Source organism: Drosophila grimshawi, unplaced genomic scaffold, assembly GCF_018153295.1.
Source record: "Drosophila grimshawi isolate 15287-2541.00 unplaced genomic scaffold, ASM1815329v1 contig_1377, whole genome shotgun sequence".
NCBI lineage: Eukaryota > Metazoa > Arthropoda > Insecta > Diptera > Drosophilidae > Drosophila > Drosophila grimshawi.
The window spans coordinates 14,329,029-14,343,990 of NW_025062900.1; the positions used below are offsets into that span (position 1 = coordinate 14,329,029).

The 14,962-nt window shown below is 46.7% G+C and overlaps 4 protein-coding genes across 5 annotated transcripts in view; 1 reads left to right on the plus strand and 3 right to left on the minus strand.

The window, feature by feature from the left end:
* LOC6561786 overlaps positions 1–9,257 on the plus strand; it is a 32,419-nt gene extending 23,162 nt beyond the window's left edge. Inside the window, exons 7-13 of one of the 2 annotated variants that reach the window (XM_001988150.3) lie at positions 58–5,376; positions 5,514–5,889; positions 5,955–6,080; positions 6,218–6,310; positions 6,909–8,296; positions 8,386–8,496; positions 8,563–9,257. In XM_001988150.3, coding sequence (XP_001988186.1) covers positions 58–5,376; positions 5,514–5,889; positions 5,955–6,080; positions 6,218–6,310; positions 6,909–8,296; positions 8,386–8,496; positions 8,563–8,594 — 7,445 coding nt within the window. In that variant the 3' untranslated portion in view covers positions 8,595–9,257. The remainder of the gene's footprint in view (positions 1–57; positions 5,377–5,513; positions 5,890–5,954; positions 6,081–6,217; positions 6,311–6,908; positions 8,297–8,385; positions 8,497–8,562) is intronic. The other variant, XM_032735715.2, reaches the window with a different exon arrangement.
* A 390-nt stretch (positions 9,258–9,647) lies between these two features.
* Positions 9,648–10,226, minus strand: LOC6561785. The gene has a single exon (XM_001988149.2). It carries the CDS (start codon positions 10,195–10,197, stop codon positions 9,742–9,744), a length of 456 nt encoding a protein of 151 aa, XP_001988185.1. The 5' UTR covers positions 10,198–10,226; the 3' UTR covers positions 9,648–9,741.
* A 195-nt stretch (positions 10,227–10,421) lies between these two features.
* Positions 10,422–11,995, minus strand: LOC6562726. Its single transcript, XM_001988148.2, has 2 exons — positions 11,848–11,995; positions 10,422–11,793 (listed from the first exon to the last, which is right to left on the minus strand). The coding sequence occupies exon 2, from the start codon at positions 11,785–11,787 to the stop codon at positions 10,651–10,653; it is 1,137 nt and encodes a 378-aa protein (XP_001988184.2). The 5' UTR covers positions 11,788–11,793; positions 11,848–11,995; the 3' UTR covers positions 10,422–10,650.
* A 267-nt stretch (positions 11,996–12,262) lies between these two features.
* Positions 12,263–14,907, minus strand: LOC116805222 (cartilage oligomeric matrix protein-like). Its single transcript, XM_032735785.1, has 6 exons — positions 14,901–14,907; positions 14,457–14,663; positions 14,279–14,394; positions 12,746–14,223; positions 12,546–12,685; positions 12,263–12,476 (listed from the first exon to the last, which is right to left on the minus strand). The coding sequence occupies exons 1-6, from the start codon at positions 14,905–14,907 to the stop codon at positions 12,406–12,408; spliced, it is 2,019 nt and encodes a 672-aa protein (XP_032591676.1). The 3' UTR covers positions 12,263–12,405.
* Positions 14,908–14,962: the final 55 nt, after the last annotated feature.

A 14,962-nucleotide genomic window follows, 5' to 3' on the forward strand; every position in this document is an offset into this window, starting at 1 on the left:
ATTCCTAAAGAATATTTAATGTATGTTCAATTTCATTCTTTAACTAACCAATTACAGATGCCAAGTGCGTTTCATTGCCTGATGACAAGCTGGAAGGTTTGACTGTTGCCCGCCCAGATCCCGAATCCGTGCTGGTTCCTTTCCGTGACAATGTGACCATTAGCTGTGGCTCTGCCGGCCGTCAATTGCGCTCCACTGCCTCCGCTGGCTTTAGGCAGTGCGTGTACGATCCCAAGCCGGGTCTGCCCGACTACTGGCTATCGGGCATGCAGCCTTCCTGTCCCCGTGTGGACTGCTATGCACCTATGCCAACCCCCGGTGCTGAATATGGACAGTTTGTGGATACGCGTTATCAGAGCAGCTTCTTCTTTGGCTGCCAGAACACCTTTAAGCTGGCGGGACAAACGCAACGACACGACAATGTTGTGCGCTGTAATGCCGATGCCATTTGGGACTTTGGTGACCTGCGCTGCGAGGGACCCGTCTGCGAGGATCCTGGTCGTCCAGCCGATGGTCGTCAGCTGGCGCGCAGCTACGAGCAAAGTTCCGAGGTTTACTTTGGTTGCAATCGTCCTGGCTACATTCTCATTAACCCCAGACCAATTACGTGCATACGTGAACCGGAGTGCAAGGTGATCAAGCCACTGGGATTGAGCTCGGGCAGAATACCCGACTCCGCCATCAACGCCACCTCGGAGCGACCAAACTATGAGGCGAAGAATATACGATTGAACTCAGCGACCGGCTGGTGTGGCAAACAGGAAGCATTCACCTATGTCAGTGTGGATTTGGGACAGATATATCGTGTAAAGGCAATACTAGTCAAGGGTGTGGTTACCAATGATATTGTGGGGCGACCCACCGAGATACGCTTCTTCTACAAGCAGGCAGAGAATGAGAACTATGTCGTCTACTTCCCGAACTTCAATTTAACCATGCGTGATCCCGGCAACTATGGCGAACTGGCCATGATAACACTCCCGAAATACGTGCAGGCTCGTTTCGTTATCCTGGGCATTGTAAGCTATATGGATAATGCCTGCTTGAAGTTCGAGCTGATGGGCTGCGAGGAGCCCAAGAAGGAGCCGCTGCTCGGCTACGACTATGGCTACTCACCCTGTGTGGACAATGAGCCACCCATCTTCCAGAACTGTCCGCAACAGCCGATTGTGGTGCGACGAGATGAGAATGGTGGTGTGCTGCCCGTTAACTTTACCGAACCCACTGCTGTGGATAACTCTGGTTCGATTGCACGACTAGAAATCAAGCCACAGAACTTCCGTACACCCAGTCACATATTTAAGGATACGGTTGTCAAGTATGTGGCCTTCGATTACGACGGCAATGTGGCTATTTGTGAGATTAATATAACCGTGCCAGATGTTACGCCTCCATTGCTGCAGTGCCCCCAGAGCTATGTTATTGAGTTAGTCGATCGCCAGGACAGCTACAATGTGAACTTTAACGATACGCGCAAACGCATCAAGACCTCTGATGAGACAGGTGAAGTACGCCTGCAGTTTACGCCGGAGCGTGCAACCATTAAGATTGGCAACTTTGAAAATGTAACAGTAACTGCCACGGATAAATTCAACAATCGTGCCAGCTGTCACTTCCAGGTGTCCGTGCAGGCATCGCCTTGCGTCGACTGGGAATTACAACCGCCGGCAAATGGAGCAATTAATTGTCTGCCGGGTGATCGGGGAATTGAGTGTATTGCCACCTGTAAGCCAGGATTCCGATTTACTGACGGTGAGCCACTAAAAACCTTCTCCTGTGAGACCTCCCGCCTGTGGCGTCCCACATCTGTGGTGCCCGATTGCGTGTCAGAGAATACGGAACAGGCTGCCTACCATGTGACGGCCACGATTACCTATCGCGCCAATGGCGCTGTGGCTCAGTCTTGTCTGGGACAGTATCAGGAGGTGCTCTCCCACCACTATGCTGGACTTAATCAGTTGCTTTCGCAACGCTGCTCAGCGGTCAATGTGAATATGAATGTGACCTTTTTGAAATCGGTGCCATCGCTCCAGGAGGAGAATGTCGTCAAAATGGACTTTATTCTTTCGATCTTGCCTGCTGTGCGTCAGCCCCAACTGTACGATCTGTGCGGCTCCACACTGAATCTGATCTTCGATCTGAGTGTGCCTTATGCCAGTGCTGTCATCGATGATCTGCTGAACATCTCCAACATTGGTAATCAGTGTCCGCCACTGCGTGCACTCAAATCGCAAATATCTCGTGGATTTAACTGCAACGTGGGTGAGGTGCTCAACATGGATACGAGCGATGTGCCCCGTTGCTTGCACTGTCCAGCTGGCACCTATGTCTCAGAGGGTCAGAACAGCTGCACCTATTGTCCACGTGGATACTATCAGAATCGGGATCGTCAGGGCACCTGTCTGCGTTGTGCCGCCGGCACTTATACCAAGGAAGAGGGCTCCAAATCTTTGTCTGATTGCATTCCCGTTTGTGGTTATGGCACCTACTCACCCACTGGTCTCGTGCCCTGCTTAGAATGTCCACGTAACTCGTTTACCGCCGAGCCACCCACCGGTGGCTTTAAGGATTGTCAAGCGTGCCCAGCGCAAAGCTTCACCTATCAACCGGCGGCTGCCAATAAGGGTCTGTGTAGGGCCAAGTGCGCACCGGGCAGCTATTCTGCAACGGGTCTGGCACCCTGCTCCTCCTGCCCACTGCACCACTACCAAAGTGCTTCGGGCGCCCAGAACTGCAATGAATGCCCCAGCAATATGCGTACGGACAGCGCTGGCGCCAAGGGACGCGAACAATGCAAACCTGTCGTCTGTGGAGAGGGTGCCTGCCATCATGGTGGACTCTGTGTGCCCATGGGTCATGATGTCCAATGCTTCTGCCCCGCTGGTTTCTCTGGTCGTCGCTGTGAACAGGATATAGATGAGTGCGCCTCGCAGCCCTGCTACAATGGTGGACAGTGCAAAGATCTGCCGCAGGGCTATCGCTGTGAATGCCCCAAGGGCTACACGGGCATCAATTGTCAGGAGGAAGCCAGCGATTGTGGCAATGATACCTGTCCCGCCCGTGCCATGTGCAAAAATGAACCGGGCTATAAGAATGTGACCTGTCTGTGTCGCAGTGGCTATACGGGAGATCAGTGCGATGTGACCATCGATCCCTGCACCGCCAATGGTAATCCGTGCAACAATGGAGCAAGCTGTCTGGCTTTGCAACAGGGTCGCTACAAGTGCGAGTGTCTGCCGGGCTGGGAGGGAATGCATTGCGAGCAGAATATCAATGATTGCGAAGAGAATCCTTGCTTGTTGGGTGCTGCCTGTACCGATCTAGTCAATGATTTCCAATGCACCTGTCCTCCTGGTTTCACTGGGAAGCGCTGCGAGCAGAAGATTGATCTGTGCCTCTCCGAGCCATGCAAGCATGGCGCTTGTGTGGATCGCCTGTTTGACCACGAATGCATCTGTGATCCGGGCTGGACGGGTAGCGCATGTGATGTCAATATCGATGACTGCGAGAATCGTCCGTGTGCCAATGACGGCGTCTGTGTGGATCTGGTCGATGGCTACAGCTGCAACTGTGAACCCGGTTATACGGGCAAGAACTGTCAACATACCATCGATGATTGCGCCTCGAATCCTTGCCAGCATGGTGCCACCTGTGTCGATCAGCTTGATGGCTTCAGCTGCAAGTGTCGTCCCGGATTTGTGGGTCTCAGCTGCGAGGCGGAGATCGATGAATGCTTGAGTGATCCCTGCCATCCCGTAGGCACCGAACGCTGCCTGGATCTGGACAACAAGTTCGAGTGCGTTTGCCGCGATGGCTTTAAGGGAGCTCTCTGCGAGACAGATATCGATGACTGCGAACCACAACCCTGCCTCAACAATGGCATCTGTCGCGATCGTGTTGGAGGCTTCGAGTGTGGCTGTGCTCCCGGCTGGAGTGGCATGCGTTGTGAGCAACAGGTGACCAGCTGCAATGTGCAGGCTCCTTGTCAGAACGATGCTCGGTGCATTGATCTGTTCCAGGACTACTTCTGTGTCTGTCCCAGCGGCACCGATGGCAAGAATTGTGAAACAGCCCCAGAACGCTGCATTGGAAATCCCTGCATGCATGGCGGCAAGTGCCAGGACTTTGGCTCCGGCCTCAACTGTAGCTGTGCTGCGGATTACGCTGGCATTGGCTGTCAGTATGAGTATGATGCTTGTGAGGATCATGTGTGTCAGAATGGTGCTACCTGTTTGGACAATGGCGCCGGCTACAGTTGCCAATGTCCACCTGGATTCACTGGCAAGAATTGCGAACAGGATATTGCGGATTGCAAGGATAACTCCTGCCCACCAGGCGCCAACTGTGTGGATCTGACCAATGGCTTCTACTGCCAATGTCCGTTTAATATGACTGGTGATGATTGCCGCAAGGCCATTCAAGTGGATTATGATCTGTACTTCAGCGATGCGACACGTTCAACTGCAGCTCAGGTGGTGCCCTTCCCCACCGGGGAGGCGAACAGCCTGACTGTGGCGATGTGGGTGCAATTTGCACAGAAGGATGACACTGGTATCTTCTTTACACTCTACGGCGTGGATTCCGCTCGCATGACGCAACGTCGTCGATTGCTGCTTCAGGCACACTCCAGTGGTGTGCAGGTTTCACTCTTCGAGGATCTGCCCGATATGTTCCTCAGCTTTGGAGAATACACATCGGTCAACGATGGCCAGTGGCATCATGTGGCTGTCGTCTGGGATGGCATTAGTGGTCAACTGCAGCTGATTACCGAGGGATTGATTGCCAGCAAATTGGAATATGGCGCTGGTGGTGCTCTGCCAGGTTATCTCTGGTCGGTGCTGGGTCGTCCGCAACCGGACAGCGTTAAGCATGAATTGGCCTACAGCGATACTGGATTCCAGGGCACCATTACCAAGACACAGGTGTGGGCTCGAGCTTTGGATATTACTTCCGAACTTCAGAAGCAGGTGCGCGATTGTCGCTCCGAACCGGTACTTTATCCGGGTCTCATTCTCAACTGGGCCGGCTATGAGATGACGTCGGGCGGCGTGGAACGCAATGTGCCCTCATTGTGCGGTCAACGCAAGTGCCAGATGGGCTACACTGGTGCCAACTGTCAACAACTGGTCGTGGACAAGGAACCGCCAGTCGTAGAACATTGTCCCGGTGATTTGTGGGTCATTGCAAAGAATGGCTCCGCTGTGGTTACCTGGGACGAGCCCCACTTCAGCGATAACATCGGTGTGACCAAGATCTATGAGCGCAATGGCCATCGCTCGGGTACAACTCTGCTCTGGGGCACCTACGACATCACCTATATTGCATCCGATGCTGCTGGCAACACAGCTTCATGCAGCTTCAAGGTTTCCCTGCTAAGTAAGTATACTGTTGCAAACCAATTAGTAGTTCAGTACAAGAAAGAGCAAGAAGAAAGAAAGAAATCATTTATATCTCGTTTTGTGCTAGTTACCAATTAGTCATGTCTAACTATTTCATGTCTGCTTCTTTGCCAGCTGAATTCTGCCCACCTCTGGCTGATCCCGTGGGAGGCTCTCAGGTCTGCAAAGACTGGGGCGCAGGTGGTCAGTTCAAGGTATGTGAAATTGCTTGCAACAGTGGACTACGCTTCTCTGAGCCAGTACCAGAGTTCTACACTTGTGGAGCTGAGGGCTTCTGGCGTCCCACACGCGAACCCTCAATGCCATTGGTCTATCCATCCTGCTCACCGTCTAAGCCGGCACAGCGTGTGTTCCGCATCAAAATGCTCTTCCCATCGGATGTGCTGTGCAACAAGGCCGGCCAGGCTGTGCTGCGCCAGAAGGTCACCAACTCGGTAAATGCCCTGAACAGAGACTGGAACTTCTGCTCGTATGCTATTGAGGGTACAAGGTAAATTGTGGACAACAATGACACTGCTATCTCCTTTACTAAATATTTACCAAATCGGTTTACAGGGAATGCAAGGATATCCAAATCGATGTCAAGTGTGATCATTATCGTGCCGCACAAAACAATCGCGTGCGTCGACAGGTCAAGGATGGTGGTGTCTATGTAATGGAAGCGGAGCTGCCAGTTGTCAAGTAAGTTGTCCAGAATGTGATCCCTGAAGCCATTGCACATAGTAGGACTGCGGTCCAGCATGATTTGATTATACGTCTCTGTGTACTCTGTGTTCTATGTATATGTATGTATATGTGTTCGTTAACCCAATTTCTAGCGAGGATGACGAGCTGGCGCTGACGAGTCGCCAGGGACGCCAACAAACTGGCGGCGATACATACACTCTGGAAATAGCCTTCCCGGCTGTTAAGTATGTCAAGCATCTCATGCGTTCATTATAGCGTTCAATTGCACCCGATATCCAGAATTCTGCACCCCAGTACTGCTACTTCATTCACTCAACTGTCTCAGACTAAATCATCCACCAAATCCAAACCAATCACCATGCAATTGCTATGACTAATGCTTCCAGCTAACCCCACATGTTACATATGTTTTGTTTTTGTGCTAACCCAACTGATTAAACTATGCAACAACAAATTTTATCTAAAACGAGCCGATGGCTTTACTAATGACGCCTTGAAAATCAAATTCAACATTCAATATATTTAATTAAATGGTATTGTTTTTAAGTTTGCCTTCCAAAAGTTTACATGTCTTACTATATCTCAGGGTTATCCCTATCCGACAATTAACTTTTCATTCTCTAAATATGTCCGATCAATCAGAAGGCAAATCAAAAAGTTACACATTATTCAATAACAACTCATTTGAATGATGGTTTTTTAAGCACAAATTTGTTGATTGGAAAAATACAATGGCTGTTTTGGACTATTTTTATTTTTATTGTTATTTAACATACAAATGTTAACACAATATTAATTATTATTATTCTTTCCCATCCTTAGCGATCCAGTGATACATACATCGACCGGTGAGCGGTCCAATGTCAAGCAGCTGCTCGAGAAGTTGATCCTAGAGGATGATCAATTTGCCGTACAAGAAATTCTGCCCAACACAGTACCCGATCCGGCATCCCTTGAGTTGGGCTCCGAATATGCCTGTCCCGCTGGACAGGTTGTTATGATTCCTGACTGTGTGCCCTGCTCCATTGGCACGTTCTACGATGGTGCAAACAAAACGTGCATTGCCTGCGCCCGGGGTAGCTATCAGTCCGAGGCTGGTCAGCAGCAATGCAGCAAGTGTCCAACCATTGCGGGACGTCCAGGTGTAACAGCTGGTCCCGGTGCGCGCTCCGCAGCTGACTGCAAGGAACGCTGCCCGGCTGGCAAGTATTTCGATGCGGAAACTGGTCTGTGCCGTTCCTGCGGCCATGGCTTCTATCAGGCGAACGAAGGCGCCTTTAGCTGCGATCTATGCGGTCTTGGCCAGACGACACGCTCCACTGAGGCTACCTCACGCAAGGAGTGTCGCGACGAATGCAGCTCTGGCCAACAGCTGGGAGCCGATGGACGCTGTGAGCCATGTCCACGTGGCACCTATCGTCTGCAGGGTGTGCAGCCATCATGTGCCGCCTGTCCATTGGGTCGCACCACTCCCAAGGTGGGCGCCAGCTCGGTGGAGGAGTGCACACTACCAGTCTGCTCACCTGGAACCTATCTCAATGCCACTCAGAACATGTGCATCGAGTGCCGAAAGGGCTTCTATCAATCCGAATCACAGCAAACCACGTGCATTCAGTGTCCACCCAATCACAGCACCAAGATCACTGGCGCCACCTCCAAGAGCGAGTGCACCAATCCGTGCGAGCATATTGCCGAGGGCAAGCCCCATTGCGACATTAATGCCTATTGTATTATGGTACCGGACCCTTCGGACTTCAAGTGCGAATGCAAGCCGGGCTTCAATGGCACTGGTATGGTCTGCACCGACGTCTGTGACGGTCACTGCGAGAACTCAGGCACTTGTGTCAAGGATTTGAAGGGTACGCCGTCCTGCCGCTGTGTGGGATCTTTCACCGGACCACATTGCGCTGAGCGATCGGAGTTTGCATATATTGCCGGTGGCATTGCTGGCGCTGTGATCTTCATCATTATCATTGTGCTGCTCATCTGGATGATTTGTGTGCGCTCCACAAAACGCAGGGATCCAAAGAAGATGCTGACGCCAGCCATCGATCAGACTGGTTCCCAGGTGAACTTCTACTATGGTGCACACACGCCATATGCGGAATCGATTGCACCATCGCACCACAGCACCTATGCCCATTACTATGACGATGAGGAGGATGGTTGGGAGATGCCAAACTTCTACAACGAAACCTATATGAAAGACGGTAAGCAAGATAAAATCTTATTAATAGTACTATTTTTATTTTGAAGTGTAACTTATACCAACCAATTCCTTTTATCTCGCTGCTTGCAGGTCTACATGGTGGCAAGATGAGCACATTGGCCCGGTCCAATGCATCGCTCTACGGAACAAAAGAAGACTTATACGATCGACTGAAACGTCACGCCTACACGGGCAAGAAAGGTAAGTTCTTCAGAATCAATATTAATAATCGTAATCAACTTACTAATTATGTTTTCCAACTTGCAGAAAAGAGTGACAGTGATAGTGAAGTGCAGTAAACCATCAGCGAAATATACAAATAATTTAAACATATGAATAACTTTAAAAAAGCTGCTTTAATGTAAAATGTGGTCATAAATGTATAGCACTGCAACGAGGCAAAATTTGAACACTGCCACAATAAAATACTCATTAAAAGCTTCATTTGAAAGCTTTGCATTGAATCGCAGTAATCTCGAGCTACATATCCTTAGAACTTTATTGCTGTTTTAATTACGTGGCTTAATGCAAAGCTTGAAATAAACGAAAAGCTGCTTTATGAAAAGAGAAATCTTAAGAAATAGTAACTTCAACATGTGCTCTTTAAATATGAAAACTAAACAGAAATTAAGTCGAACTTATGCATATAATATGAGTATAATAAAAATAAAAAGAATTGTTTTAATTATAAGTATTATTTACCTATACGCACGCAAATACATTAATAATATATAAACTACCTTCGCTTAGAAGGTATGCAAAGAGAGAAAGCGTCAAATTGCAATATATTTTCCAAACTTGTTGAAAAATTCGCGAGTGCTGTAAAAAGCAAATCAAATATAGTCGTTATTTTGTAATTTAAATAAAGCAAATTAATTTGTAATTTTATAATATCTTTTGTATAACTGTACAAAAGAACCAAGTAAATAATAAAAGCAAAAGCTTATGTTTATATATACATTTTATTCAATCACACTAAATAATTTCCCAAACAGGGCGGCACATAAACTGACAGTTTATGTGTCTGCGGTGCTATTATAATTGTAACAAGCCAAGGAGCGTGGCAAGCTAAGTGCAACAATCATGCGAGTTTTCCGTTGGACCGTTATTATTATGATTACAAATTTAATAAAAACTTGACAGCCCTGACCATCTAGTTTATTGGCACCTAAAAGTATGCAACAGTTTTGCTCACGAATGAAAATTATCTATCCCAACAGTACTCAAACGCTCGACAGAAATATAGGTATGAATATAGAAATTTATCTATAAAATTTGAATAAATTCTCTTTGAAGAAATACTAGTGTGGCATGGAAAATTACCTGCTTAATTTATTGTGCAAGTACTAAAATGTATTTAATCTCAATTTGTATTTAATCAAAATTCTCTGTATATTCAATGCATTTGTTTACAATGACTTCACTTTCACGGAATTTGTTCGTTGTCTAGTGGGATAATCGTCGGCGGATTATTTGATAATGATCGGTAGCCTGTGCAGCCATAATCAAAATCGCCAGGGACAGCGGTAAGGTGAAGGAGCCAATTATGAGGTTCTCATTCCGGTAATACGTTGGTTTGGAAACAACGCTCAGACCCAGTAGTGTTCCCTTGGCAAACAAGTAAATGGAATGCTCGATCGATGTCCAGATCAGCATGCCGAACTCCAATAGAACGATAGCCACCACAGTCTCTACCATATATTGAAAGCCCGCTGACATATCGTTGAAGCGAAGGGGAATTATGCGGTTATCATATATAATATCCAGGAGTGCAACGCCTACGATCGCTGTGGATATTGCTGGACCGGGTGTTCCTAGCCTTGACTGTGGTGTTATATAGAAGATAAAGCGGATCATGAGATGCACGAGGCCGGCTAGAAACACGGATTCACTAGAGGCCATTATTAATTAAAATAAAAACACAAACAACTTTCAATTTTCTCCAAAATAATTTTAAATATATTTTAAAAATTGTAACGTTGACATAATATTACAAAGATAGCTACATTTTAAAATTACATGTCAAAGCACCCTCGAATTACACCAAGCTCTAACCAAACTGAATCAATATGTACTATAAGATGAAATCTGCAAAGTGTAATTAATACTAATATTGAAATAACAGGTTTATGAAATGAGAGGGTTTTGACGCATTTTTATTTATTAAGTTTTGTGGGATGTGACTTTGTACCCTGCGAGTTTTGTAGTGTCTTAGTGATATTTTAATGAATCGGCGATTTTTGTGCTTTATACAATAAATGCAAATCGATTTTGTTACATAAATCGCACATATACACGCTCTTCAATTTGTTGTTGTTTAGAGTACTCTAAAAAAGATATTACGCCGACAATGCCCTAGTCCTTATGAAAGTAATAAACCAAACCGACGGCCATGCCACATAATAGTATAGGATAGCTCAGTTTAAGGATGCTTTTGCTGCAAATAAATGTCAACAGCGACTGTAAGAGGCCATTTTTGCTTGTCCATTCAGATTCATTATCGGGAATTATCTCCAACCGCTCCTTATCGGTGTCAGCTAGAACAAATTCACCTTCGGGGTGCTGCACAAGATTCGTCTCGCTGTTCGGCTGGAGCAGCTTATGCAGCATTTGAATGTTATTCTCCGCTTCAAGGAGTTGCTCCATTCGCACATACTTTCGCTCACGTGGCGTAAGAATGCTGTTGGAGAGTTTCTCAATCTGATCAATCGGTTCAATCAAGTCCACGAATTGTTCTTTCGGTTCCGGATGCTTCGCCAGCTTCTCCGTTAGTTCCGCCGAAAGTTTATGCGGCAACATCTTTAGCAACTCATGTGGCGGCTCTTTTACCAGCTCTTGCGGGATCTCCTCTGATACCTCCTCAGGCACTTCTTCCACCAGCTCCACCGTCGGCTCCACTTGCAGCTCCTCCTGCAGTGGCATTTGCTCAATCTCATGTTCGACTATCTGTTCAACTTCCAAATTCAGATGCTTCCCCAGCTCAAGCTTTATCTGCTCCTCCAGTATCTGAGCATTCAATTCAACATCCGCTTCCATTTCGGCCACTGCAAGTTGCAGGACTCTGAGAGTCTGCTCCTCTGCCGCCTTCAATTCCAGTAAACTTTCACTTTGCGGAAGTGTCTCAGTGCTGCAATGCAGTTGAGACGTTGAGCTATCCGAATCACGTGACAGCAATTCAATGATTAATTCATCGTCCTTTGCAGTTGAGAAGTCCATTTGGACACCCGAATCATTGCATGTGTAAACCAGAGTACTGCTGCTGTTGTAACTTTCGTCAAGTTTGCTCTTGCTCTGCAATGACTTCATCAGGCGGATGTATTTTCGAGTGCTTCTGTGGATGCAGCACCCGCTCCTGTCCAAGCGTACGGGCTCTGGAATTTTCGTCGGTATCTTAGTATTACGGAATTCGATAATGTTGTATGTGTCATCTATTGCATCCTTCACATTTGCATCCGGTGGCTGACTGACTTGCACATCACAACTGAACATCATAATTGCCTGATCGGAAATTCGATTGCCATCAATTGGTTTTGATTTTGCGGTTTTACTTACCCTGCACTATTTATTGCAAGACTGACAATTTCAGATTAAGGAAGCAAGACTATTTTTTTATTATTGTTTTGTCGAAAAATTACGTTTGGTAAAATGTTTTAAATTTAGGCCTGCACTGCTTTTTGTTCAATGTGTACAAAGTCATTGTGACAGATATTAACAATAATCACTCTGCCTACCCTGATGCCTACTACTATTGAACATCAACTGTTTGATATTATCAATTAGAGCTCGTGATGCCTTCGAAGATATTATTGAGATAATACTTGTAAGATCTCTAACGTTGCCTATAGTTAAATTATCTGTCACAATGAAAATTACATAAAAGGTTTTTGTTGTTTGTTTTTGATATATGTAAGGAAAAATTTATCCAAAAAAAACACTCTTTTGTATTATTATGTATTTTCCATTTATTGTATTAAACATAGATAGACGCGTCTGGGCGACTTAATAAATAAGAGCTTAGTTAATTTTGTTAAGATTTATGGCAGTTACATTTGCCTGCTTCGAAAGCTGGGCCTAAAACGAAATGCAGCAACAACGACCGGATTGCAATGCTTAGTTTTCCAGTTCCACCTTCAGCTTCAGATGTGTGGGCAACTCATTGTAGATGAGGGGCGTTAGGCGTGCTATGGTATAAGGCGAAATGGTTGATGAGCTTGCGAGATGGCCAAGCCAGATGCCAAAGGGCTACTCACTGTTGCATTTGTATACCAGATCCGACCATATAATCATCTCCTGTGAGAAGCAAAAAACGCCCAAACGTCCGCCCTTGAGGGTGAGTGTGGCATCATAGACGTTGTGCGAATCCAGTATCAAACGTTCGCCCTCAAATATGCTAAAGAGGAAGCCAGATGTGTTCAGCTGAAATGTACAACAAAAGGCATTTCGCACTTACCGCAACCGGATGAGTCCAATGACAGGTCGATGGACCAGGGACCAGCGATATGATGTCTTCTCTTTCCAGCCCGCATTTAGCGGATCCCTCCACAGCAGTTTTGCCTGTCCGGGCGTATCGCCGGCATGCCACAAGCTGTTGCGCAGCATGGACCCTGGTCCAGTATTACTATCAATCAACTTGATCTGCACACCTGGCTCGGCGGAGGCACGGAAGGGCGACGATTGCCAATAGGTTTGTGTGCCCTTCTTCCACTGCACCACGTAGAATTTGCGATTGCTTTGATAGCTGAATATGAAGCCCACATAATCATCGTCCGTATCATCGTTGACATAGAAAGTGCCCTCGAAATCGACCCCACCAAATGAATCACTGCCCACCACCAGTCCCGGATCGGAGTTTAGAGTTTGTATTATTTCCGAACCATTTGCGTGCACCTCCCAATTGGGATCCAGCTGTGCATCACCCTCCGGATCTAATATAACCGAACGTATTGTGCGAAAATCAGTGCGATGTATCATGGAATTATTTGGACAGTTGTCGATGATGTTGGGTGTGCCATCCTCATCCTCATCATCCTCACAAAGGTCACCCTTGCCATTGCGATTCAGATCCAATTGGTCAGAGTTTCTGGCCAGTGGACAGTTGTCTCTGTAATTGGGCACACCATCGCCGTCCATGTCATCGTCACAGGCATCGCCCTTGCCATCGGCATCCGTGTCCAGTTGATCTGAATTGCTGACCATTGGACAATTATCCTCTGAGTCCTGTATACCATCATCATCACCATCAATGTCACTGTCGCAGGCATCACCCACCAGATCCATGTCACGATCCTCCTGCGCCGGATTTGGAATTGTGGGACAATTGTCGCACACATCTCCCACACCATCGTTATCCATATCGGACTGATTTGGATTGCGAAGCAGTGGACAATTATCATACTGATTCAGCATCGAATCATTATCCATATCATCATCACACTCATTGCCCAACCCATCCTCATCCGAGTCCAGTTGCCTGCGATTCGAAATAAAAATACAATTGTCACAGGCATCGCCAACACCATCGTGATCCGAGTCAATCTGATCGCTGTTGTACGCAAACGGGCAATTGTCCTTGCTGTTGAGCACTTGATCGCTATCTGCATCCTCGTCGCAGCCATCGCCAATGCCATCCAAATCAGCATCCTCCTGTCCCGAATTGGGCAAATCTGGACAGTTATCGCGGCGACAGTGCGGCTCCGCACAGTTAAGTGACTCATCCGGCCAGCCATCCAGGTCACGATCCCTACCACAGATCCTTCCATTACCCGCCCAACCAACGCTGCAGCGGCACTGATAGTGATAGTTATCTATTGGCACACATTCAGCATTTCTTGCGCAGATGCTGCCATCGGGACAGAGATCCGCTATAGACAGACAGCTAAAGGTGCCATTGGCCACATAACCATCATGACACTGGCATCGGTAGGTGCCCTAATTAATACACGATTAGTAAGAACAATATGTGCAAATCATTTAGTTGGCTTACAATGGTATTGTGACAGCTTGAATGTTCTGGACATCTAAAGAAGCCCATCTTGCATTCGTCTATGTCCAGGCAAGTTTGCTTCTGAAAGCCCACAGCTAGATAGTCAGCTGAATAACCTAATAATGGCACACATATCATGAGCAAATGTAAGAAAAAGTATTTATCTCTATTAGTTTACCATGAGCATGAATGCCATCAAATCCGGGCGGACAGGGGCCACAGCGGAAGCCTGGATTGAGATTCTTGCAAATGGCTATTTCATCGCAGGGCTGATAGACGGCACACTCGTCCACATCGTGGCAGGTGGTGCGATTGTTTTTCTGGCCACGTGGACAGGAGATGCACTGAAAGTAAGGTGGAAAGCCCAACTGAATGCACTCAACACCTGGTAAGGAAGTGGTTCAAATTATAAACGACAACTAAATGAGTTAATGCTTATTGTGTAATGAGCCTAAAAACCAATAAAATATGTTAGATACAGAAAAGTGAAATATGCTAGAAATATGATTAGTAAATGAGTTTACATATTGAAACCGCCACTTAAATGTACTTATTTTGATTATTCAGCCAGCCCAAGATTGACCACAAAACATAATTCGAGGATTTGAACGTAAACTCTTACAAAGCATGACCAGAAAATGATAGTGAATAAATATGAAGCGCAATGGAATTGAATAATAAGAG